The sequence below is a fragment of the Solanum verrucosum genome, unplaced genomic scaffold, assembly GCF_900185275.1.
Source record: "Solanum verrucosum unplaced genomic scaffold, falcon-dt-bn FXZP01000040.1, whole genome shotgun sequence".
In the NCBI taxonomy this organism is placed as follows: Eukaryota; Viridiplantae; Streptophyta; class Magnoliopsida; order Solanales; family Solanaceae; genus Solanum; species Solanum verrucosum.
In genome coordinates, this window is record NW_026020323.1 from 157645 (window position 1) to 183705 (window position 26061).

Below are 26061 nucleotides of genomic sequence, written 5' to 3' on the forward strand. Positions count from 1 at the left end.
ATAATATTTTTCTTTTTATATTATTGGTTATTAATACCTTTCTCAATAATAAAAATAATTATAATATTTTTTTCTATATTATTGGTTGCTTCTTAAAATTTATTTGTAAAACTATTAAAGACTTTTTACTTTTGCTTATTTTTTCTTAGTAACAAAATTATAAAATTAAATATACATGAGATGTACTTCCTATAGAATCATGGGGCTTACGCTCCGTATCTCAAGGCTTATATCTCATCCTGTAAAATTATAAAATTAAATGTCTCGCCTTGCAACCCTGCCTTTTAAAACACTGGACTTTGAAGTGCTGAAAAATAGCATGCGTTGCGGCGACGGTCCTTAATCTCCAATCTCGGGGCGTTCTTTGGAAATCCTCCTTATATATTCCATATATATGAAAATAAGTGACTTTTTTAAGAAATCAAAAGGTATTAAAATTTTCTTTCTAACTTTACTATTGTTTAATACGTATTTTCTTTGTCTGCTATTACTCCCTCCGTCCCTATTTACTTGTTCATATTTCCTCTTTTAGATGTCCCTATTTACTTGTCTATTTTGACAAATCAAGAAATGACAAAAAAAAAATTTCCTATTATACCCTCATTTAAACTTCCCCCAACATTGATTAGTTATCTTGAATAAATTTATTTTGGAATCATAATTAATAAGGGCAAAATTGTAACTTTACTATGCTAATCATTGTTGCCTTAATATGTGTGTCATTTCTAAAGTGGACAACTAAATAGGGACGGAGGGAGTATAAAAATAGATTGAAAAATTAAGTAATAATCTATCACTTAGGTTCCTAATTTATCTTTTCTATTAACTATAGTTATTTTCCAACGTATTTATCAAAATATTGACTTTATTAAATTTAAAATAAATCATAAATAGAAGGTTAATATAATAATTACATTGTCTTGAAAAATGTAATGAAGGTAATTTAGGAACTAAGAGTAAAACTATTTATTGATTTCATTAAGTGGACAAATATCGTTGGACTACTCAAAATAATATAGTGAACAACTATTGTTGGACGGGGATAATATTTGAAAACAATAAAGTACTCAATGGATCAAGATTCAAGACACAAAAGCCAATTAGTTTAACTTTAAGAACTATGAATCTTGACGTTTAAGGAAGCTTAGCAAGACCCAAAAGCCAATTAGCTTGCAAAGACTAGTTAATTTGCAATTTCCCATATGACACTTTTTTCTTTTCAACACTATGATGAAAAAAAAAATGCAGCAGCATTCACTGACCAACAAATCAATATCTAAGTACTTGGCTTATTTTCCTCTAAAACTTTTGGATCATACTATAGTGATAGGATGTGGTCTCCCAAGAAACTCCAATTGCCTTCATTTTTGTCCTCTTTTTCTTCTACTTTGGTTTTCTTGATTGTCATCCCTTTGGTTCTTGTTTTAGTCCTTGCTTGTACATTAGGCCCTCAGAGTTCTTATGTACTATCATTTAGTTCTTCTTCTTGGACATGGAGATCAGTTGGATTATTAAGGTCTTTGACAAGTTATGAAGAGAAAGATCAGCATTTGCAAGTAGTTGGCCTGGTTACTTTCAACAACTCAGCAAAAGTCTCATTTTATAATCGACCCCTCGGAGTATATTTCACTTGTTCTTGTTGTTGTTTTGTTCTGTTTTCCATATATATAGGGTTACTTATCTAATAATGTTGATTTGTCCTTTGTTTTGCTACCTTATTAGGAAGGAGTTGAAGATATTTGGAAGGATGAAATGAATGAAGGAGAAGAGCATAGCGATGAAACGACTGGAATAGTTAAAAGGTATAACAGGTTGGAAAGGCATGAGGCCATTTTAGCAAAAGCAAGGTCATCCATAAGAGAAGCTGCTAGAAATGGAAGCATGATGTCGAATCATCAAGATCCTGATTATGTTCCTCAAGGTCCTATTTATCGTAACACAAATGCCTTTCACAGGTAATATTTCTACTTAAGTGTATAGTAGTAGTATTCGCGTTCATTTTACATTGACATACTTAATGTTTCATGTTTGTACTACTAGGAGCTATCTTGAAATGGAAAAGAAGTTCAAGATATATGTGTATGAGGAAGGTGAACTTCCAATATTCCATAATGGTCCATGTAGGAGTATATATTCAACAGAAGGAAGGTTCATTTATGAAATGGAAAAGGGAAATATGTACAGAACAAAAGATCCAGAGGAGGCTTTAGTTTATTTCCTCCCATTTAGTGTGGTTGTAATGGTTAGATACCTATATGTCTCTGGTGGCCCTGACAGTAGGCATGTCATTGGTAGAACAGTTGCTGATTATATTCATGTCATTTCTTCAAGACATTCCTTCTGGAATACAAGTCTTGGTGCTGATCACTTCATGCTCTCCTGCCATGATTGGGTAAGCAAAATGTAATCGAATTTAACTTCAAGTCATCTAAAAGATAACTACATGAAACTGTTTAGAATACGGGAGTAAACATTCTTTACATTGTCAGTATGTATAAGTTAAATCCTTCTTATGTGATATCTACCTTTTGAGATCAAAATGTCTGTTTTTTAGGGGCCACACACGACTTCATACGTGCCACATCTCTTCAACAATTCAATAAGAGTTCTATGCAATGCGAATACTACAGAAGGATTTAATCCTCAGAAAGATGTATCATTACCTGAAATCAATCTCAAGACGGATGATACAATAGGAATCATTGGAGGTCCATCACCATCAAGACGATCAACTCTTGCTTTCTTTGCTGGTGGTTTACATGGTGCCATAAGGAACAACTTGATGCAACAATGGAAAGGGAAAGACCAAGATGTTTTGGTTTACGAAGAACTTCCACCAGGAAAATCCTATGAAACTATGTTGAAGAACAGCAAGTTTTGCCTGTGCCCGAGTGGCTATGAGGTTGCAAGCCCAAGAGTTGTTGAAGCAATTTACGCAGAGTGTGTTCCTGTGTTGATTTCAGATGGTTATGTACCACCATTTAGTGATGTATTGAACTGGAATGCTTTTTCTGTGAAGGTGGCTGTGGAAGACATACCGAACATCAAGAAGATACTGATGAGTATTTCTCAGACTCAGTATTTGAGAATGCAGAGGAGAGTGAAACAAGTTCAAAGGCATTTTGTGATGAATGGACCTCCAAAAAGATTTGATCTTTTTCACATGATTGTTCACTCTATTTGGCTAAGAAGATTGAATATAAGAGTTTAGAGTTAAGCACTTTAATGTAGGTTTACTAGCTGGAAATCCTGCACAAGTGATCAATTTTGACCATTTGTAGTTCACATTTCTGCTTTCTACACACTTGTTTTGCCTTTTGCACTTTATTCTTGTAAACTACTGCTCTCAACTTTTGATAAGATGTGCCTGCCATAAACTACTTCATTAATGTATCATTTTTATGCCCCTTCAACATAATTATGGTTCATACACAAGCAGCTGGAACAGTAGAACACTTTATGGTCTTTAGCTCTTACTGAGCCCTCTATTTCAACTTCAGTGTACAGGTTTACTCGACCCCTGTGCTCATGAGCTATAGTAAGCTACTCGATAGATTAGTACTTAAAGTGAGCGACCTAGCTGGACACTATCGTCTATCGTCATAAAAATAATTATGTAATTGGAAAGAAAGTCTAAAAGAATACAAGCAAATAAGTATGGTGGTCCTTCAATATATCACAAGGCCTTAAGTCTTAACAGTTAAATTATGGAGAATTTCGACTTCTCATCAATGAAGTTTCAAGGACTATAGGTTTTTGCCATTGCCTCCAGGAGCCGGTGTTGTTGCAAATACAACAATGGAGATGCTGGAACATGTTCTTTTGAGAAGTCCAGCAGCTACAGAGATTGCAGGTGCTCTTAATGACTTCATATACAACAGGGATGCTGGTTATGGTGGAATAGAGAAACAAAAACTGCTCCTTTTGATGTACATTTATAACGCGATTCCATGCCTATTTTTACGAAGTTCTTGGTAAAACAGTCGTGGTCTCGTGGCAGATTGGATCAATAGGTCTATAGAGAAGGGAATGGATTAGCTGATGGTATGGTGAATTTATACTGTAGTACCATTAGAAATCAGATAAGCACTTCACACAAATAGATTCAAAGTATGAATTGAACTTTAAATGCAATGATTCAGACTTTCAAAATGTGAATAAATCTTCAATAATAGTTTTGTTACATAGTTGCCAGTTTGTGTAAGCAACATAAAATCATCTACAGTTAAAAAAAATTAAAGGGAAGTACAGTTTAATCTACAATGTATGTGAATTATTTTTATGTGCAGGAAAGAATGAACACAATTTTTTCCCATCCCATTATGTGTACAATTTTCCCACCTTCCACCCCAAGAATTCTAGACAAAAAATATCAAGCATCAGCACATCTTGTTGGTGCATATCCCAGTCTGGACCTCTTGGTGTCATATAAGATATGAAAATTCTGCTGTTGATAGTTTCCAATTATCGACAAAGCAGACTGAGGAGTCCCAAGAATTGCCAAACAAACGATATCGGGTTCAAGTTTGATGAAGTAGTTCTCTACTGGAAAATTCCATACAGCTCCATCACCAAACACAATTCCAAACGAGGGAAATTCCACGTTCTTCACTCCGGACACATTGTAACATGGATTCAAAATAGGGAAGTCATGTACAATGGGATAGCTCTTGACCTTCTTGACGAATGCCTCTTTTATAATCTCATAGGCTGGTTCAGCAAAGTAACTCAATGTGGTTCCTGAATCAATAATTGTACCACCAACACCTTCTGGAGACAAATTCCACGTCTCCTTCGGTATATTCAGTACCTCTCCTCCAACTATGACAGATTTTATCTGCACATAGTAGAAAGTTTCTGCAGGATTATCTTTGCCACCAACCAATGAAGTAAAGTTCAATTGTGGATGCTTCAAAAGATCCTTATCTTCACCAAAAATCAATTTGCTGCTGACACTAGAATTGCTATTCCTATCCACAAGGCAATATGAAAATGAATGACCATATAAAGATTGAAGCTGAGAGGCAAAGGAAAGTGGCCCTCTCCCAAGTCCCAACAAACCAGCAGCACCATGAAACAACCCTCTATTCCAATGACCACAACCAAACATCACATCTTCCACCTTCCTAAACTCACTCCCACTCGGGGTCGTGAGGTTAACAGTAAACGTTTCTAGCGCGAAATCACCAGTCGTATTGGAGCTATCACCATACCAATAGTAATAAGGGCAAGTCTGATTGTCAGACTTACAAGGCTGTGGAGGATCAGGGGATGTAACAAATTGACACCTAGGGTCATGACAACTTATATTTCTAAAAGAACTAGAGTCTTTAGGATCATAATGGGGGCCATTTTGTTCAAAACAATCATAACAAGGAACACATTGAAGCCAATTAAGATCACTACCAGTATCAAGAATCAAAGAAAAGTGCTTAGGAGGTGTACCCACAAATACATCCATGAAATACTCTCCTGAACCAAGACTCACCCCTGACTCCAAAGTTGCCATGAGCTTGCCAGAGAGCTCATAAGACAAAGATTCCGGTGGCGGCGAGGCGGCAGCTACTGGAGCATGAGCAGGAGCAATCTCATGTTTTTCACTTCTTTTTGCAAGTCTTGAATTTGTATTCTGATTTTTCTTCTCTACAATCCTTGTATGCAATGTCTGAATCCTACTCAAATCCCTAAAAACTGAGTCTTTAGCCTCAATTTTTTCTGATCTGTGCCTTAAATGAAACTTCACAGATTCTTCTTTTTGCTGGTTAGATACATCTTCAGACCCATCTAGTTCTTGAGCTATTGAACGAGTTGTTGATTTCTCAGAAACCCCATAGTTGCAATCTGAGTTTGCAGAAGAAGAAACACCATTGAAGCTTGGATGCTCAGGTAATACAATCCCAGAAACACTAGAATTCATATTTCCAAAACTGTAAAATCCTCCAGATGCCACCACACAACCAGATGAAAACAAGAACAGAAACAACAAAATGAAAAAATGAAACTTTGTCACCATCACTAATACTCCAAAAATCCTCCCCTTTTTCACTTCCCTTCAAGATAGTACAACAAAATGAAAAACCCCCAAGAACCCAGAAACAAAAGATGGATTAGAACTCAGAAAGATGAATAAAACAGGAAAAAAATCCAATCTTTTTTCAACTTTCTTCTTCTTCTCTACTTAAACAAGCAAAAAGAAAACTGAAAAATTCCCAAGAACTCAGAAAATTACTTCAATTTGTATTGGGGAAATGGAGAAAAGAAAAGGGAGGAGAGACAAAGTTAAGGAAAAAATAAGTGAAAAAAAAGAACTATGTACTATACACCAATAAAGAGGGTGATTTGGCAACACCTATGAGGTTTGTCTGAAGAAAAAAAAAATGAAAGGAGTTGAAGTTTGAATAACGACTTTGAATGTCGTCTAGCTTTTCATCTACCTGTGTGTCCACTTACGCGCTTTCCACAAGCCTCATGTATGTTTTATTAGTATTGACTTTGTATAAATACAAGTACATACACACACAATGGTTACTAGTCTATCTCTGAGTAATTTCCCTGGATAGTCATCCATGTTTGGGAAATTACCTAGGAATATCACTTATGTTTGTTTTAGGACCACAATATCACCCAACTTTACCTCTTTTCCTCAAAATATACTTGACACAAGAAAAATATTATCTCTCTCCTAATAGGATGCCATGTCACATTATTCCTTTTTTATTATTAACATTTTTTTAATTCCTTTTTCATTATTAACATTTTTTAAAATTCTTTAAAAACATTATATCCTTTGTAGTTTGACAATATGGTTACCTTATTACTCTAATGAATTAAAATATCAACAAAACGGGAGTCCGAAGCTAAAAGGGTCATATTTTTCCTTCAAAAAACAAAAAGAGCACATCAAAAAAAAAATTAACCAAAAGGGCAAAATCCCTCCTGACGGATCGATTTTCTTCTGACAAAAATTGACGCCGTTCCGTTAAAAGAAATAAAAATTGCTGCATTTGGCAGTGATTTTCTCAAAAAAATAAATTATTATTTCTTTAAAATCGCTGCTATAGCAGAGTTTTTTTTTTTTTTTTTTTAAAAAAAAGTGAAGGAATTAAAAAAAACATAAAGAACAAGTTTTAAATTACATAAATTTCCGGCGGCAGCCATTTAAAAAAAATAAGTTTTTTAAAGAAAAAATCGATGCCGAAGCAGCGATTTTCAATTTTAATTTTTTTTTAATTTTCATTTAAATCGCTGAAAGGGTAAAGATTTTTAAAAAAAAAGCTTTTTATGAAAATCGTTGGCTTCAGTTTTTTTTTTTTTTAATTTTTATTAAATTCTATGCAAGGGTAGAATTTTTTTAGAAAAAATAATTTCTTAAACAAAATCGCTGCTATAGCAGCGATTTAACTTCAGAACTTTTTTTTTTTAATTTCTTAAACAAAATCGCTGCAATAGCAGCAATTTTTTTAATATAAAAACGCTGTTATAGCAACGATTTTAAAGAAAAAATATTTTTTTGAGAAAATTGGCAGAGATTTTTATTTCTTTTAGCGGAGCGGCTTCAATTTTTGTCAGAACAAAATCGCTCCGTCAAGAGCGATTTTCTCCTTTTGGTTAATTTTTTTTTTGATGTGCCGTTTTTGTTTTTTAAAGAAAAAAAGCTACACTTTTGGCTCCGAACTCAACAAAAAGGTGCCATTGCCCATTAGTGTCCATATAAAAACATTATCTCGCTTGAAAAATCGGAGGAAGCCACATATTTTCTTGAAGAATCGGAGGAGCTCATATTTGGATTTGCCGCCTAATCCCCTAGAACTAGGGTAGAAATTTTTGGGCTATGTAATTTATTTTTACTAGGTAATATGGGTTGTCTAAATTTTTTTTTAAAAAATGTTAATAATGAAAAAGGAATAATGTGACATGGCATCCTATTAGGAGAGAGATAATGTTTTTTTTGTGTAAGTATATTTGGAGGAAAAGAGGTAAAGTTGGGTGATATTGTGGTCCTAAAATAAACATAAGTGATATTTCAAGGTAATTTCCCAAACATGGGTGACTATCCAGGGAAATTACTCTCTATCTCTTCGCGCTTCGCCCAATCATTAAAATAAGTATAATAGATATGAATATGCATTTAAATTTGTTAAAGTTGAAAAAATAGACATATGCATTCTAAATGACTATGCATCTTACGTGACATAATATGAATCAGTTCAAGTGTATATCACGCGAATTGTCATGTAGGACGTGTCTGCTTGTTCAACGTTATATTAGTTTAAGTGTCTATTTATATACACTGAAAGTTAAAGGATTTAAATATTACTCCATCCGTTTTAAAAAAAATGATCTCCTTTCTTTTTTAGTTTGTTTAAAAAAGAATGACCTCTTTCTTTTTTTGGTAACATTTTACTTTCACCTTTCCACGTGACATGTTTAAGACCACAAGATTAAAGGGCAATTTTGTACATTTGACATAACTTTAATTTAAGGCCACAAGATTCAAAAGTCTTCTTTATTTTCTTAAACTCCGTGCCAAGTCAAACTAGGTCACTCTTTGTGAAACGGAGGGAGTAGTTGAAGTCAAATTAAATGACACGTTTATGTATTATGCCTTAAAATAATAGAGGAATTTCAGAAAAAGATAGTTACCTAACTTACATTGCAAAAATATAGCCTAAAACTTACCTTACTAATCTTTAGATCAAAACTCAATCTGGTATAAAATAATATACAATTTTTCATACATTTTCTTACAAAAATGTTTTAAAAAGTGATATACAATATTGTACAACCAATTACAACATAATAAGATATATGTATATACACATACAATTTTATATATTATTATATAAAAAATTGATTACGTTTTCTTTTTTGGTTCCAAGCACAATATTCATCCTAAAATAACTCAAAAACTACATAAAATCACACTAAAAAAGTTAGATTCGGGTTCTTCAATATGTAACTAATCTTTTGCAACAATAGTCATTCAAAACAAAACTTACTTATTAAAATTCGATTTTCAAACTTTAAAAATTTGAACTTCAACAGGATTTGAACATCAATAAAAATTTATTATTAGCAAGATGGAACTCCATTATAAAACAAGGTGAAAATTAAGCATTTATGATAAAGTCGATTGAAATGGAGATCGAAGATAAATTATTTAATTATTTTTTAAGTAAAATTTGGACTTCAGTGGAATAAGAAAGTGTATTTGATGATGTGAGTTTATGGGGAAAAAATTATTGTAATTAATAAGATTGTTTTTGTACAGACAGCCAACTTGAAAAAATAAAATAAAAAATTCCTAGCTTCTGCATAGCTGTCTTTGACAATGTCAGTCCCTTCTTGTGATGCCATGCAGTGCAATGAAGGTAATTTTCTTCTAAACTACTGTTTTTTCACTTTCTTTTGGAGGAAAATGACTTGCTTAACAACCCTATGAACTTGTGTGATAGTTAATTAAAATCATGCAAGTATTAGTAATGTGAAAATTAATTATAAAAAAAATTATATATTATTTTACGTACGTTTTAGTTATTTATATATTAGTTGTTTCATTTTTTATTATGTATAAGAAAATATTTTTTTATAACTTATACATGTATTAATTATGTAGATTTCTAAATTGTAAATTAATTATCTGTGTTAAAAAAATAAAAAATATATACTTAAGTAACTGCTTGTTTACACTAGGAATTGAATTGACTATTGAGGAACAGAGTGTGGATTATATATATTATTTATAGTAATAATATGGTGTTTGTTAGAAATAAAGAAATATAATTTTAATGCAAACTATTGCAAGCAATATGTTTTGGGCACTTGGTCAAATCAAAAGAGCACCAGTTTTTGGGAACAATATTTTCTTCTTTTTTGGTCAAAGATCATCGTGAGAAACTTAATCTGAGTTTTTTCCTTTTGTAAAGACGAAAAATTAGAATTAGGGATAAAATCAATTTTCATCCTTTAGTTAGTATCCGTAAATTTAATTTTTTCGCACCAACATGAATTGTGGTATAATGATGAGATTGCTTTGGTGAAAGCGTTATCCTTGAATAGGTCCTGCAATGGTATGTTATGTAGTGTTTTTCTCGATTCATCTCGAAGAAAAATGTCATATTCATTTATTTGATAATTATTTAATAACATCATCTCCATTTTACTTTATTGGATCCCATTTAAAACTTCATTATAAAAAAAAAATCAACTAAAAGTAAACATTAAGGTGATTCAATAAAGCCAATTTGATAAATCTACCAAAAAAAATTTATTATTATTTTTGAAACTCCGTACCCAATCAAAAGTGGTATCACACAAATTAAAACCAATATATATAGTACAACATCATCTCAGCTTCAAATAAGATGTAACACTACAAATTTAATATAATACATATGTACATTACAAAATGAGAAATTAAACTCTTATTAATAAAATAAAAATTTAACAGTCAATTAATTACTATATAAAAAAAATTGAAATTCGTAATTAGGAAATTGAAAAACAAAAAGAAAAAGACAGAGATTTTTTTTAATGTTAACATTGGTGGAAAATCAAACCAAGAGTAGAAGTATGAATATAATGTTTGTCTGCCATTATCAGAGTACTTCTTCCGTATAAATTTATGTGACATTTTTTAAATTTGAAATTTAAATAAATTTATTTTTTTAATCATTAATTTTTTATATATCTTTTAATTATTTTAAATTATCAATTATTACGTTGTACGTAGTTTACAAATATATAAATTTCATTTCAAAAAATTAAAAATTTCATGCATAAATTTTCGATCAAACTTAAATTATTTGACTCTCATAAAATGAGATGTGTCACATAATTGAGAAAAAGAAAGTATATAGTATGTGTCCAGAAATATTCAAAATTCAAAGTTCTACTATTAAAGCGAGAAAAAAGACCGATGGAGAACTATGAGAAAACGACCAACAATTTGCTTTTTATATTTTCAATTCTCTTCTCCCAATTATTTTCTATAGTTGTTCCATGACGTTGACCATATGTGGCAATTTTATTTTTTTGAACCTACCACTTCTCATTCCATAAATATATATTCACACTCAATATTTATTTTTTGAATTTAAAAATAAATAAACATTCGCACTTGATATTTATATCAAATTAAATAGTATTTGCTCATGAAAATAAAAAGAAATTCACTTCTATCAGAGTTGTTAGTATTTGATTATAATTTATGCAAAAAATATTTAGAATTTGAAGTGCTTTTTAAAATCGTATGAAATATGAAATATAATTTAGATGAGCTCTCTCTATATATAATATAATTTTTAGGATAAATTTGAAAAAGAAAAATTAATAAAAGTGAAAAATGGATTTTAGGTGGTTTTCAAATTTCAAATACAACTTTAAGTTGCATTTGAAATATTTTATGGTCAAATATTGATTCTCAAACACAATGAAAATATCTTTAAAAAATCTCATGGTCAAAACTCAAATGGGTCCTAAATAATTTAATCTTAATAATTAAAAATTAAAATAAAAAATATATGACTTACTTTTATAGTCATTGATTTGGTACAAACATTAAATATGTTTCGCAAACTTTACCCTCCCCCACACTTGGGCCCGCACTCGCACGGGTGGAGCTAGGGTAATGGAGGGATTCATTTGAATCTCTTCATCGAAAAAATACAATGTTTATGTATATATAATATATATTAGATTTTTTTTTTAAAAAAAATCGTATATTACTTCTTTATATTTATTGAACTCTTTTAATAAAAAATTTGACTCATCAGGACTGAACTAAGTTTGAATATTTTCCTCATGAACGAAAGTACAATAGAGATTTTGGGATTATACAAAGTAAGAATGTATAATGGAATTTTTATATCAAAGTTATGATACAACAATTGAGAGTTGAGTGGCAACTTGATATAACACCGTGAATTTATTTCTTTTATCACGAAATAGAAAGAGGTGCCACTATTATTAAAAAAATATGGTGTGATGATTGAAGTTATTTCTTTCTAAATCAAATGTATTAGATTTGAATCTTGAAGTATGAAAAAATCCTTAATAAAAAAGTGCTTTTATATGAATGAAATTCTACTATCGAACTTTAATAGAGATATTGAACACCAACGTAAAAAAGAACGAAAGAAGTGTATGCAAATGGTCAATAACCAACGCACTTAGAATTTTTGAGGGCCAACATATTTGAACAAGATTACCTTTGACTGAGGACAACTAAAATAATCTTCAATTTTTATTTTTTTGTGATTAAGATTGATAATTGACCCTGAATTAATATAGTAATTCCTATAGGTACACTTCAAGTCATGACGCACATCCCACGTTTAAGGGAAATATTATTTTATCTCCAAATAAAAATTAATATTCGCAAATTTGTGTGCTTAACGTTTTTTCTTTTTTTAACTTTTCTTAAAAAGCCATGTGAAAATATTTATTTGATCAAGTAATCATTTTAAAGTATTTTTTGTAAACTGCAACGAAAATGAAGCTATATTGACCACTACGATAGGTTTGACCAACAAGAAAACGTTGAGTAAAATATATTTTATTTGGATTATTTTACTTTATCGTCTATATTAAATATAGGCATTCAAACACTATGATGTTGAGGAATAAAAAATAGGTTAAGACTTTTAATGATCCTTTTAAAATATACTTTCTACGTTCCTTTTTAATCGTCATGAATTTTTTTTAAGAATCAAACTATATGAACTTTGACTAACATTTTAAGACGTATTTTTTGAATATTGATGTTAAAAAAATTATAACTTGTAGTATTTTTTGTATAATTTTTGAATATCTAATTTTTTACTTTAAAATGCCGAGTTAATGTAATTTAATTTAGCTTTGAACGTTAGTTAAATTGACTCTTAAAAAACACAACGTGACAACTAAAAAGAAATAGAGGAAGTATGGTCTAAAATAATGTCATTTCAGAATTTAAGATATTAATTGAGTATCTCTTTTCTGCTCTTACTAATAATTATCTTGGAAAGTAATAACGTCAACTAATTAAGATAGAAACAACACATACATATACTACGATTGCTGTGATTAAATCTCTTTTGTTTATTTTAGATAGATTGATGAGAGAATAATTATTAAATACAATAACATTACAAATTATTAAAAATAATAATAAGGGTATGATAGTCAAAATACATACTCCCTCCATTTCAAAATATTTATCACAATTTCTTATTTTGAGAGTGGAACGATGAACTTTGACCAATAGTACTTTAAGATACATTTTCTCATTAAGTTTATATGAGAAAAATGTGATTTTTATAATACTTTCCGTATAATTTTTGAATACCTACATTTTAATTTTAAAATATTAAATTAATCTAATCCAAGTTAACTTTTGAAAATTAGTCCAATTGACTTCCGATAAGAAAAATGTGATAATTATTTTGAAATGGAGGAAGTAATAGGTTCTTAAAAGTCATATAAATAAAAAAAAAACATGACAAATAAAGTGGTCCGAAAGAGAATAGTAATCTTCAACATTCATGTTTTAAGTGAAAATCTTATTATATATGGCATGAAGTTATTACTCTTTTACACAAAATCGAATTATACATGAGAAAATTACTACATATATTGTACTAGAAACCATGCTAAATTGTAATAAATAGTTACAATACAATATATTATTTTAAAATAATTAAAGAAAGAAAGTGATTTTTTCCCTAAGTTTAGAAAATAATTGAAGCCAAGAAGAAAAGAAGAAGGAAGAAGACATATTTTAGAACCACACCAGGTATATTTTTTCTTTACAAGAAGATAAGTAATAAAAAATCATTCGAAATAAGTTGGTCAAATTGAAAAAAATGGTGACATACCGAACACGTAAAAGAACTTATTCAATGTATTTCGTGGACGTAAATTTTAATTGGCTGAGTACACAGTGGAAGGTTTACTCATTACACACAATATATTCACCGCAAAGTGCTTATTCAAACGGTAAAGATTGCAAAGATTGTAGCAACGACCCTTTATCTTGAGGTAGGCTGAGGCAGAGAAAAATGTTTTATGGACCGATTTGGTGCAAAGAAGAATGCAAATTTAGCAGGAAAATTAGACAAAATGTCTATTTGGTCTTCCTTCTTTTTCATTATTCTTTTTTTTTTTATCTGATTGGAATTGTGAAAGGAAACGTAAAACTTCATGTTCAATCATTAAAGCTTTTTTAAACTTGATTTTAAAATTAAACGTGCAGCAAATGTGAAGCGTTTCAAGTGAATAATATATCAAAAGACTCGAAACAACGAGAGTATCTCATATTTAAAATTGAGGTTGTGTAGAAGAGATTTTAAATTGATCGGGATTGAAAGACTTCATTAGATATTAAAACTTCTTCAAAAGCTCGATTTTAAAATCCAATTGTGCTGCAAACGTGAATCATTTTGAGTGAATAATGTATCAAAAAGACTCAAAATATCGAGAGTAGTTCATATCTAAAATTTGAGATTGTTTAGAGGAGATTTGAGTTAGTTCCAAATTGAAAAAAATCAACTCGTTAAGGAAGATGAAGTATTCTAGTGTATAACAATAAATAGTGTTCAAATATATATATGTATATACTAGTAAAATTACCCGCGCTTCGCGCGGGAATTTGATATCACAAAATTTATAAAATAGTACTTAAAACCTATCAGTCATTAAAACTAAAACACTATGTTGTCTTACATACAAGATTACGTAGTAACGAACATTAATAATATAAAGGAAAATGATAATTATAACATCTTATCATTTATCCTTCAATCAGTCATCTTTAATTTGATTTTATAATTTATCCTTTTGCCTCCAAGAAATGTTACTATTTGATATTTTTGGGAAATTAGATGAACATCAACATGAAATATTAAATTTTCTAATAAATAAATAATCTTTATCTGTAGTAACAAATATTTATAACAATAACTTTACAGAAACATAACCAACAAAGTTTAAAACATATACTCAAAAACAACAATTAATATCATAAGCATAAATTAATGACTGTAAAAAATATACCAGGATCTATAACAATAGAATGAAACAGAAAGGAAAAAACTGAGCCCACTGAATGCACAATGTCCCCTTAAGGAAATTATTCCCTCTAGTACCCGAGGTTTAAAGGAATAGATCCTTTCAGGATAAAACGATTCTATTTACAAATGTATTGACACAAAAACAATGGTGTCAGTGAGACACTCAATAGGAGCAAAATACACGAATATTTAATTGTGCAAAAGAAGAAAAAGAAGTATAGAATATTCGTTGTTTAAAATGAGAGGAAATTCCTTTATTTATAGACAAAAAGGGTAGTGTGAACAAATGCTTATTGTGCCTTACCGAAAATGTCACAACTCTTTGGAAAAGTTACAACCCTTCAGAAAGGTCACAATATTTCATAAAAGTCACAATTTTTCATAAAAGTCGCAACTGTTCATAAAAAGCACAATTTTTCATAAAAGTCACATCTTTTCATGAAAAAGGAAGGGTATTTTTGGAAATAAATAAATTTAAAAGGAAATTCTTGCTTGTGGTGGCGTCACGTAGGCGGACCTAGGGTTCTCTTTTATATAAATATATATATATATATATATATATATATATATATGATACATAGTTATACATTATATATACACAATTATATATTATTTATATAATATCAATACATTAAGTTTGTTGAATATTTTTGTTGCCATTGTATAGTTGGATAAGAAGCCCAAACTTGGCACGGTGTGCTAAGTTACACACCAAATTGGCATAGTTATGCTAAGTGATTATTATAAGTTTTCAACGGTTCATTTTTTGGAAAAAACATCCAAATAAAACACCATATTTATTTTTCAAAAATATGAAATAACTTTTGAAAGCATCTCCAGATGTGTATTCTTTAAATATCTTTCGACACAATATAGAATGCAAGATGACACAAGAAAATAAATCTATATATTAGATGTTAGGTATGACTTATGAGAGGCGAATTCAAAATAATATGCAATAATAACACAGAGTCAACTAGTATTTTATAGATATTACTAATACAAATCGATACCTGGTCTCAGGTGAACCTATAGGTTACAATGTAGATCATCCTTTCCTTGTTACCTCTATCAACATAGATATCAAATGATGTTGAGTGAACTTGCACATATATCGTACTCATTACAATTCAAGCTTCGGATTCATAGACAACACTAGCTGCTGCCATCCCTAGTTAGTTTCTTGTTCCTGTGGACAGAGATTGCAAAAGAATAGAGATGATGACCTTCAAGTACATTACTTGAGAAAAATATAATGAGTATGTTGATGCTTTAGATTTCTAATTGAAAATAGTTGGGCAAGTAGTTTCGAGTGATAGAAACAACTACTCCATACGAATATTACTGTTGCATGAGACAAATATTAGTTAGTTATATAGTGGCACAAGACAAACCTTGGAATTGAAGATATTTTGTATAACTGTATTGAGACCATCTTTCACCTCAACACCTCCAATGATTGGTTTTTCTACCACCAGACTTTTCAGACTCGGTGTACTCACAGATCCCAGATGAATAAACGTCTTCATTTCAGGGCAGTTTCTAATTTCCACTTCTCTGAGGAATGGAAATTCAAGAGCATGCTTCGTCTGAAAGAAATGTCCCAGCTTTGGTAGCTCGTAGAGCACCAGCTCTTCCAATAGGGGAAATAAGGGATCGTTAGTCATTTCTTCTCCTCGTTGTTCCTCTTCCGTGATCACTTGCTCCATTGATGGAGAGGCACCTATCTTTAATATTCGGAGATTCAGAACACCTCTGGCTACTGATGGAGACATCAAGTTTCTTAATTTTTCGCACTTCCATACTTCCAATTCTTTAAGTTTGTTAAAGAAGCTAGTTGGAAGTTGGTGAGAGAATAGAGCAGTTATGCTGTCAGCCCTACTGATACATAGCTCTTCCAGATTGGGACAAGAAACCTACATAAGTTGACGGCCTTGTATTTTTTATAAGGGATGAAAATTCAATATACAAATCCAAAAATGAATCATACATCAAGTAACACGAAGCGAAAAACTTGAATTTTTTTTAATTCATGAAATTTACTCCAAGTACAATCTGACAAAAAGGTATCATGATTCATGGCTAAGAAACAAACTCAAGATTTGAAGTTTTGGGTTTCTACAATGACCTCAAGTTAATATCCAATATATACTGTAACTGATTCAGAGTTAACCAATTATAGATATTTAATGAATTTCTCAATACAAATACAGATTTTTGGTAACATCTACTGGGTTCACGGAACCAAGTGCTCAAGGCTAGATTCACCTCTGCTCTAACATAGGGTTAATTTCCTGTATAGCCTGTGAACTTTACCCACTTATCTGTTGTAACAATCAAGCCATGAAAACTATCTTTTGCGACATTAAAGTTATCAAACTTAACATACTTAAAACAATAAAGTTAATGAAATATTCATTATCGCATTGAAGTAATTGATTATGTCTTGAATTGCTTAGAAAATACAAATGATTAGAATGTCAAATTTTCGGCAATAGATTATGATACGTCACATGTAGAAGAGTAGAAGCACACCTTTTCATCAAAAAGAGGATTTGAGTCATTGATAGAGTTGTTGTCTGGAGGCCAAAATTTTTGAAACTGAGGTAACTCATAGAGGCACATGTTTTGTAACTGAGGGAACTCAATGCCCTCAACAGTGTCACTGCAAAAGTGAGTGAAGCATTCCAGAAATTGAAGCTTTATGTAATATAAATTGGGGAACTTTATTATTTGATCCTCTTCCTCATTATCGGGGCAAGCTACTGTCGAGTTTGACAAACTTCCTGCAGCCAAGGACAGGTAAAAAAGATACTGTAGACTACAAAATCTAGTTACCTCCAGTCTTTCGAGTTTGGAGAATGGAATATCATTCTGACAGTGAATACTCAGTAAATGTGTCAATGAATCACAAACAGCCAGACGGAGATCTTTCACGTTCTGAAATTTATCGACCAGCAACTCTGTCAGCACATTATTGGAGCCATTTCCGTTTGAATGGACAAGTTCGCTCTTCCTCAACATGTGGCAGATCCAATCAGCCAACGGGGTGCTCTCAGTGACCTTGAGATCCATAATCCTATCGTAGTAGTTATCCATGAGTGAGGTATCGAGGCAACGACGGCCTTGTTGTCCCACTTTTAGAGCATACTGTGTCAACTTGGAGGAAAGGCCTAAGTTACTGTAGATCACATCTCCAGAACATGAGAACAATGTTAGTGAAGTCAATTCAAATAAGGATTCGAGCTCCCTCAAGGTGGAGTAACTACAACGTTCTACTCCCACCATATGTAGTTCCTCCAATCGAACTAGCCTGGATAAGATCCCTGGTGAAATCCTTATAAGTTCTCCTTGCTCATTCCAAAACTCGAACATAATTAGATTGACCAAGTTTCCTATCTCCATTGGAAGCTCTTTTATGTGAGAATCTCTGATGCTGAGAACTTCTAATGTGGCAAGTCCACCAATAACAGATATGTCATCCAACCTTAAATTAATCAGAGATAGCGTCCGCAAATTTGACAACCTCTGAACCGATGAGGGAAAAGGAAAAATGGAATCCTTATATCTATCTCTCCTCAGGGTTAAGACATTGAGTTTGCTCATCCCAATAAAATAATCATGTTGTAATTTATTTGGCTTTTCAACGAATTTCAACATTAGAAACTCGAGTCTTGGGCAAAATATTGGTTTAGGAAGATCATTGAATCCTTTTGTGACAATTGACATGTGACTGTATGGCTCATAAGAAGTTCTTCTTGGGAACTCTTCGGAGTTCACGTCATGACTTACCATAAAAATATGCTTTCCCTCAGACGCAATATATATAGCCACGTCACGGACCACATCATGCATTTTGGCGTAACCTCCAGAGGAGCCTTCGGATAACAAGAAACTATCTTTCAATGTTTCTAACAAATGACACACCCTCTTTCTAGCTTCTACAATATTTTTAATTTCAGAAAACATGCTAAGCCCCATTCCATATCTAAGTAACTCTTCAGGCCAAATATCCCTATTTTCCTCAAACAAGCAACAAAACAAAAAGAAGTACCTGGCTTCATCACTTTCTAAGTGATCATAGCTTAGCTTCAGAGGTTGATATACATATGTAAGCACTCCCGGAATATTTTTTGGTGCAGATCTTTGTAATTGTACAAGGGCATCCTCCCACGAAGGCTTCCTTTTATTCTTTAGCGCACCAGCAACTGTAATAATTGCAAGCGGCAACCCCATGCATTCTTTCACAACATTTTTTGCTATGTGATTAAGAGAAAGATCATCAACTGAATTACCAGCTTTTAGCCTAAAAAGGAACCATGCTTCCTTTTCAGATAAGATTCCAATTTCTATGATCTTTTGAGCCTCCATTGTTTCACAAACATTTCGGAGACGTGTAGTCAAGTTCACTTTGCACTGACAGTTGTGATTGCTACCACTGGAAATTCCAAGTTTGTTAAGATTAAGAACCTCCCATACATCATCTAAGATTATAAGGATACTGTCTTGACCCATTAACCTTGCACGCAACTGATCTCCACGACTCCATAAATTGTCATCTGTTAATGTCAAACCAACTCCTCTTGCAATTTCATCTTGAATTCTTTTGAAGTTTGGTTTCTGACCGACAGTTACCATGATAACCTCATCAAACAATTTTTCTTGCTTCGCCCTTTGTCTAATTTTCTCGGCCAATGTCGTTTTACCGATACCACCCATACCACATATCCCAATAATAGTAACCTCCTCATCTCTCAAAGCTTCCATTATCTCTTCCTCTTTCAATTTTCTCGAGTCAAACTCCTCCTCACAACTGTTTCTAGGTATAGCTTCAATTTCAACTTCAAGTGGTGCAGGATAAGAGAAATTAACATGATTGTTACCTTCAATTTGAAGACTAATCACAGCTAGTTTAATTCTCTTAGATCTCCTACTCAGCGAATAACGTGACTTCAAGTTTGGACACCAACCATAGAAGCAACCACTTTCAACCTCAATTCTACCTCGCGTTACAGCTTCCACATCTGCAGTAGTTGTATCAACACTAGTTAACCAAGCCTCAATATTGGGAGAAATGACTTGTAAGTTTCTCCGGGCAGCCTCCGCTCTTTGTTGAACTCCGCTTTTGATTTTCTCCAGCTTCTGAGATTCATTATCCATAGATCTGATGTTGCTTTTGTAGTTAAAGATATACCCAATCCCCCGCGTCACTGGCTGCATCAAGCAATTTGTGAGTTGTGACTTTCCCCATTAACATAGATAAGATTTCCATAGCTATTTCGTTAATTAATTCTTCACGAAAAGCAGCCTAAGGAAGAATGGAAACGAAAGCTTAAGAAAGGAGCTAACTATTTTTTTCTTCAATTCAAGGAGCAGGGGGAAATGGTTTCAGACTTTTCAGTTGAAGTTAAAAATGACAAAAGTCATTAATGGGATGGGTGGACTCCAAGCTTGGGCAATCCTCCTTTCTTTGAGCTAGCTTTTGGGGTGTGAGTTAGGTATAAAATCTAATTTAACATGGTATCAGAGCAAGACCCATCTCATCCGATATTGGGGCCCCCAAAAATCAAAATTGTCCACGCACCAGATGTTAAGCATTAGGCCACATCGATGGTTAATGAGATGGATGGACTCCTTATAAGGCTTAGGCAATCCTCCTTTCTTTGAGCTAACTTCACCAAGGAAAAAGTTTTTCGCGAAAAATGATTTCCTAAAAACTATTATTCCAAATACATTTAATATATTATTGGGAATGGGGATTCAGGAGTGGCAAGGGGTGGGAGTTGGGGGATTGGGTGGGTGATAGGTGTGGAGTTATGTTGTTCTCAATCGATCCCCTTCTTTTTTTCTTTGAAAGAAACAATAAGGAGATTAAATTCTCGGATGAGACTAAGCAGCTACCGACCGTTCGGATGCTCCCTTGACCTATTTTGATTAAGATAAAAAACCTATCTCTAAAGTGGAGCCTAGTTTAAGCTACCAAACAAGTGATGATTGAATGAAAGAAAAACCACTAGTAGGAATATGGATCCCTTATATTTCTCACTTAGGAGATCGAGACACAGCCCAAGGGCTATGGGGAAAGATGTAGATCGATCGCCCTAATAGACAACTACATAGAGGGCCTCTACCAGTCTATATATTTTTTATTTCGTTCCCCCCGTAAGATAAATATTACAACCTATGAGGTCTTCAAGTTTCACATCTAAGTAATATCCGATCCGATAGTTTACGATATAGATAGATAGATAGATATTTCTAACGAACATTCTAAGAAAATATATTAATAGATATCGGTAGTTGTCCGGTCGTACCCAAACAATAATATTCCTGAGGAAAATGCACCTAAGATCAAATATTTCGAGCCGACTTCCGTAGAAAATTCAGACTTTCTTTTTGATGCTGCGATCGCATAAAAACATTAACTTTGAGGCAACCTTCATCGAGAAATTACACAATTTATATAAGTCATATATTGGTATATGTATTTTGAACACTCTCAAAACCAATTAAAGTATGTAGGGCATACAAAATCATTTTTTTTAATTTACTATCCAAAATTTGAACATCCTTCGTTAAATCTCTATCTACACCACTAACAGGTGAGTTTTTTGAATTTACTATCCAAAGTTTGACACCTTTCATTAAATTTCTGCCTACATCACTAATAAGTGAGGAGGAGATAACAAATTTGAAATATTACTTTTACAATTTATTTTTCCTACTTTCATTACAAAGAGTTATTTTTCTTATTTCTAAAGGACTTATTTTTCTAAAAGAAATATTTTCCTCTATAACCGAACACACTCTGAGGGTTGAAGCAAGAGTATGAAGAAGAGAAAATGGGCAAGTTGACTGAAAACTCTCGCTTGGTTAATAATTGGACGGCTCTTAGGGAAGTACTCCCTCACTTTTTTGGATCCCGCTCATCTCCATTTTCCCCAAGTTCTTGCTTGAATGTGAAACACATGATATAAATAAAAATTAATGGCTAAGATTTAATTAATTAAAATAAGATTATAATTATGATTTAGATAATTAATATTTCATAAGAAAAATAATAATACATAATCATAAGTCATAACAATATAATATGTTGTTCATATATATATATATATATATATATACATTTTAAAAACTTTTCTCTTTTCTAATTTTTTTTCCAACAACTATTTATCTTCCATCTGTTTTTTTTAAAAATAAAATTGAGTAAGTCTTAGATAGCAACTTTGAACTTTCTCTTTTAAATTAGTTTACATATAATTATAGCAAAAATACTCGCAGGGGAAAAAATTAGAAAAAGAGAAATTGTTTTATAATATATTTATGGACAAAAAACAGAAGATAATGCTAGTAAGAAAAAAAATTAGAAAAAGAGAAATAAAATATTTATGGACAAGATAATATATTGTTATGATTGTGATATTGTCATTTTTCTTATGAAGTATTAATTATCTAAATTATGATTAAAATTTTATTTTAATTCAATTAAATCTTAACCATTAACTTTTTTACCTATGCCATGTATCTCACATCCAAGTAATGTGATCTAATGTAATCTAGTTTAAAATATCAAAGTAATATAATCTAATGTAATCTAGTTTAAAATATCAAAGTAATATAATCTAATTTAACTTTAAAAATTAGTTTAACTGATTTTTTTTTTAAAAAGGACAAATTACAGAAATACACACATTTTGTTTCACTTATTTTCATTATCCCCTATTACTTTTAAAAATCTCCAAAATCCCTTATTCCTTTAATGTATCCGAGCTGCATATTAATGTATCCGAGCCAGTATTTAATGTATTTGAGCTACATATTATGTATTCGAGCTAGCTTTTAATGTATTCGAGCTACATATTAATGTATCTGAGCCAGTATTTAATGTATCCGTGCTAGTTTTTAATGTATCCGAGCTATATATTAATATATCCGAGCTACATATTAATGTATCCGAGACAGTATTTAGTGTATCCGAGCTTCAATTATTGTATCCGTTTTTTTTAATTTTTAAGGAATTAACGTAATTAAAAACTTATTAGGAATAGATTGTAATTTTATATTAAAACTATGAAATTTATGTAATTTACCAAAAAAAAATAAAATGCTGACAACTAAAAAGGGGTGTAAAAGATACTGTATCGTTACTCTCACCCACCCCAAAATGGGCCTGCCAAAGTATCCAGCCATAAAAACATATTAGGGAAAATATCATAGATTTTTTTGCTTCCCTCCATTTTTCCCTTTCCCCCCCTTTATCTAAGTCTGTGTTTGTATATAATTTCAAATCAACGTGTGAACAATGCAATTTAGAATCATGATTTAAAATTAGTATTATAAATTTCAAATCATATTTTTTTAAAAATAAAATTTAATTTACAAATTTATATTTTACGAAAAAAGAAAAGAAAAGATTCATCATTTTAAATTTATAAGATTTATGCTCGACTTGAAGATATTATTTATATCATATGAAAACATTATTTTTAAGAATATAACTAGTTAATATTATTGTTGCTTAGTGGTCTCTATAGAAGGAATATAAAGATAATGTGATTTAAGGTAATTTCTTATTTATGAATAATCATGGTTAGTCATTTGCAAGATTGTGTAAGAATCAGAATTTTTTTAATGTTTTTCACAATTCGTGGGTTTTTAATTTTATGAAGAGAAAAGATGTAACTTAAGAAATTTAAGTTATATATCCAAACAAAACTTCAACTTCTTATCAATTTGATTTTAAATCACAATTTCATATCACATCTCCAAATGAGTCTTAAGTAAATTTAAAGCATACACACAATTTTTGATTTTTTAAAATATAAAAACTTGACTTGTAAATTCATGCTTTAGTTTCACACAAAGAATAAAATGGAGGCTATTGAATTGTGATCGCTTTGTGGGAATGGATGTATCGTAGAAAGGTTTGGTTAATTTTCACAAATTGTAGAATTTTCATATTTATGAGGAGGGCAGAATACAACTAAAACATCCTAATGGCTTATTCAAACAAAATTTCAAACTTCAAATCAAACATAATTCATATTTCAATCATTATTTGAAATTAAATCACGTGGAAACGAATATTCTTAGGAGAAATTAGATACTCAACATAGTTAACAAGCATAATTAGATACATATATGATCTATTTTTGCTTGTTTAATCATTCTAAGAATTACTTTTAAGAAGCAACTTGAAGAATTACTTTTCCAACATTGGAGCTAGAAAATAGAGATGCTAAACTCTCCAAAAAGCTCTCAATGCCATTATATATTTTGTGCTTGGACTTTATTTTGCCCTCTTTCAAGTGAACTTCCATCTCCTTAATAATTTCCTCAAAGTGATTATAATAGGAACCAACCATAAATCCTTTCATCATAACTTCTTTACCCACCATGTTCAATAAATTCCTAACTCCTTCTCTTTCTGTCCAAACCTACAACGTCCAAAGATTTTTTTATAGATATGTCGTTCTAAATACTAGATAATTATAATATATAGTACAAAAATACCTTGTTATACTCAGATATCATTCCACAAAGAGCAATACGAGCTCCGTGATTGACGTGGTTAAGGACAGCCTCAAGCATTTTACCACCAACATTATCAAAATACACATCAATTCCATCTGGGAAATATCTGTAAGAAATAATATTAATTTGAGTTATAAGTAATACTTTAAAAGATAAGGGAAAAATAAAGAAGCAAAATAATTTACTTGGTTAATGCAGCATCATAATCCGTCTCTATACGGTAATTAAAAGCTTCATCGTACCCACACTCTTCTTTCAACAACTTCACCTATAAAAAAAAACAACAAATATACGATAATTTGAATAGATTTTTTTTTTTTTTTTAGTATAATGGATAAGTAAAGATGAACGTAGAAATCATACCTTATCATCAGAGCCTACACTTCCTACAACTCGACATCCTTTAACTTTGGCTAGCTGTCCAGCTATGATTCCAACTCCTCCGGCTGCTGCCGATATGAAAACATTTGATCCCTCTTTAGCATTTCCTATCTTTTCTATGCCCACCCACGCTGTTATTCCGGGCAGACCTATGTGATGCATACGTAGAAGCAGAGTCAGAATTTGAAGTTTATGAGTTCAGAAATCTAAAACTTTTAAATTACTGAGTTTTTTGACAAATACAAGGTTCGGACCAAAATTACTGAATCAACGAGCTAGCTCCACCCCTGAATATCTTATGCAAGTTCAAATTAATCGAGCCAGTGAATTTTGAATATGTACCTAAGCAACTAAGATGATCCAACAAGGAAACCCCATCGGCAGGATTAATTTTCTGAAGCAAATTAGAAGGCATAACACCAAATTCAGCAACAGGGAAAAAAGGGCTAAGTACTAAATCTCCCTCTGAAAATTTAGCATCTTTTGATCGGATCACCTTCCCAATTCCTAATGCTCTTATCACCTGCAATTCTTCATTGTATTAATATATATATATATATATATCTCGTAGATCTATATAATAAAAAATTCGTATTCGATCAAACTAAGATACATAAATTGAAACTGAGTACGTAGTACACCTGTCCGAGTGGGATTTGAGGAAGAGAAAGGCCACTCAATTGAGTGCGCATGTATGGATCAATAGAGACATAGAGGATTTGGAATGCTACATGATTATCGGGAATACATTCCGCTCGTAGCGATAGAGTGACAGTGCGTAGCTTAATATGGTCAGAATTGGGAACACCAATTGGTGCATAACTAGCAATGTACCACTCTCTGCTCTCCACTTCCGTAGCCATTTTTGTTGTACAGATTCTGAAATGTATATATATATATTTATAGGCAGGTGTAATGATACTTTCGCGATTTCTTATATAGGCTGAAATTGACACCTCTAGCCCTGAGCTAGTGTAACTATTGATGGTGATATTTTCACGGTCCCCCGAGTAGACTAGGTAGCGGACTGGTTGTCCTTGTGCTTTATTTTTGCTAGTCCAAATAAAAGGACGTGATAGAGAAAAATTGTACT

At 31.6% G+C, this 26061-nt stretch overlaps 4 protein-coding genes across 4 annotated transcripts; 1 reads left to right on the forward strand and 3 right to left on the reverse strand.

Moving 5' to 3' along the window:
• Positions 1-1331: 1331 nt before the first annotated feature.
• Positions 1332-3211, forward strand: LOC125835576 (probable glycosyltransferase At5g03795). The gene is made up of 4 exons (XM_049514691.1): positions 1332-1619; positions 1723-1955; positions 2041-2392; positions 2555-3211. Exons 1-4 carry the CDS (start codon positions 1332-1334, stop codon positions 3209-3211), a joined length of 1530 nt encoding a protein of 509 aa, XP_049370648.1.
• A 1114-nt stretch (positions 3212-4325) lies between these two features.
• Positions 4326-6177, reverse strand: LOC125835595 (aspartyl protease family protein 2-like). Its single transcript, XM_049514713.1, has one exon. It carries the CDS (start codon positions 6011-6013, stop codon positions 4373-4375), a length of 1641 nt encoding a protein of 546 aa, XP_049370670.1. The 5' UTR covers positions 6014-6177; the 3' UTR covers positions 4326-4372.
• Positions 6178-16417: 10240 nt separating this feature from the next.
• LOC125835400 (probable disease resistance protein At1g61300) lies at positions 16418-20270 on the reverse strand. Its single transcript, XM_049514520.1, has 2 exons — positions 17586-20270; positions 16418-16966 (listed from the first exon to the last, which is right to left on the reverse strand). The coding sequence occupies exons 1-2, from the start codon at positions 20268-20270 to the stop codon at positions 16418-16420; spliced, it is 3234 nt and encodes a 1077-aa protein (XP_049370477.1).
• Positions 20271-24235: 3965 nt separating this feature from the next.
• LOC125835402 (2-alkenal reductase (NADP(+)-dependent)-like) lies at positions 24236-25831 on the reverse strand. The gene is made up of 6 exons (XM_049514521.1): positions 25610-25831; positions 25311-25491; positions 24951-25117; positions 24773-24855; positions 24567-24693; positions 24236-24490 (listed from the first exon to the last, which is right to left on the reverse strand). Exons 1-6 carry the CDS (start codon positions 25829-25831, stop codon positions 24236-24238), a joined length of 1035 nt encoding a protein of 344 aa, XP_049370478.1.
• Positions 25832-26061: the final 230 nt, after the last annotated feature.

Excerpts from the sequence above, each read along its gene's own strand:
- LOC125835576 (XM_049514691.1), top strand. The coding sequence starts at position 1,332 with ATGTGGTCTCCCAAGAAACTCCAATTGCCTTCATTTTTGTCCTCTTTT. Across the intron at positions 1,956-2,040 it reads AACACAAATGCCTTTCACAG|GAGCTATCTTGAAATGGAAA; the intron begins GTAATATTTCTA and ends TTGTACTACTAG. Across the intron at positions 2,393-2,554 it reads TGCTCTCCTGCCATGATTGG|GGGCCACACACGACTTCATA; the intron begins GTAAGCAAAATG and ends TCTGTTTTTTAG.
- LOC125835595 (XM_049514713.1), bottom strand. The coding sequence starts at position 6,013 with ATGGTGACAAAGTTTCATTTTTTCATTTTGTTGTTTCTGTTCTTGTTT.
- LOC125835402 (XM_049514521.1), bottom strand. The coding sequence starts at position 25,831 with ATGGCTACGGAAGTGGAGAGCAGAGAGTGGTACATTGCTAGTTATGCA. Across the intron at positions 25,492-25,609 it reads CTCAAATCCCACTCGGACAG|GTGATAAGAGCATTAGGAAT; the intron begins GTGTACTACGTA and ends GAAGAATTGCAG. Across the intron at positions 24,856-24,950 it reads GTGTAGGCTCTGATGATAAG|GTGAAGTTGTTGAAAGAAGA; the intron begins GTATGATTTCTA and ends TTTTTTTTATAG.
- LOC125835400 (XM_049514520.1), bottom strand. The coding sequence starts at position 20,270 with ATGCAGCCAGTGACGCGGGGGATTGGGTATATCTTTAACTACAAAAGC. Across the intron at positions 16,967-17,585 it reads ATCCTCTTTTTGATGAAAAG|GTTTCTTGTCCCAATCTGGA; the intron begins GTGTGCTTCTAC and ends CAACTTATGTAG.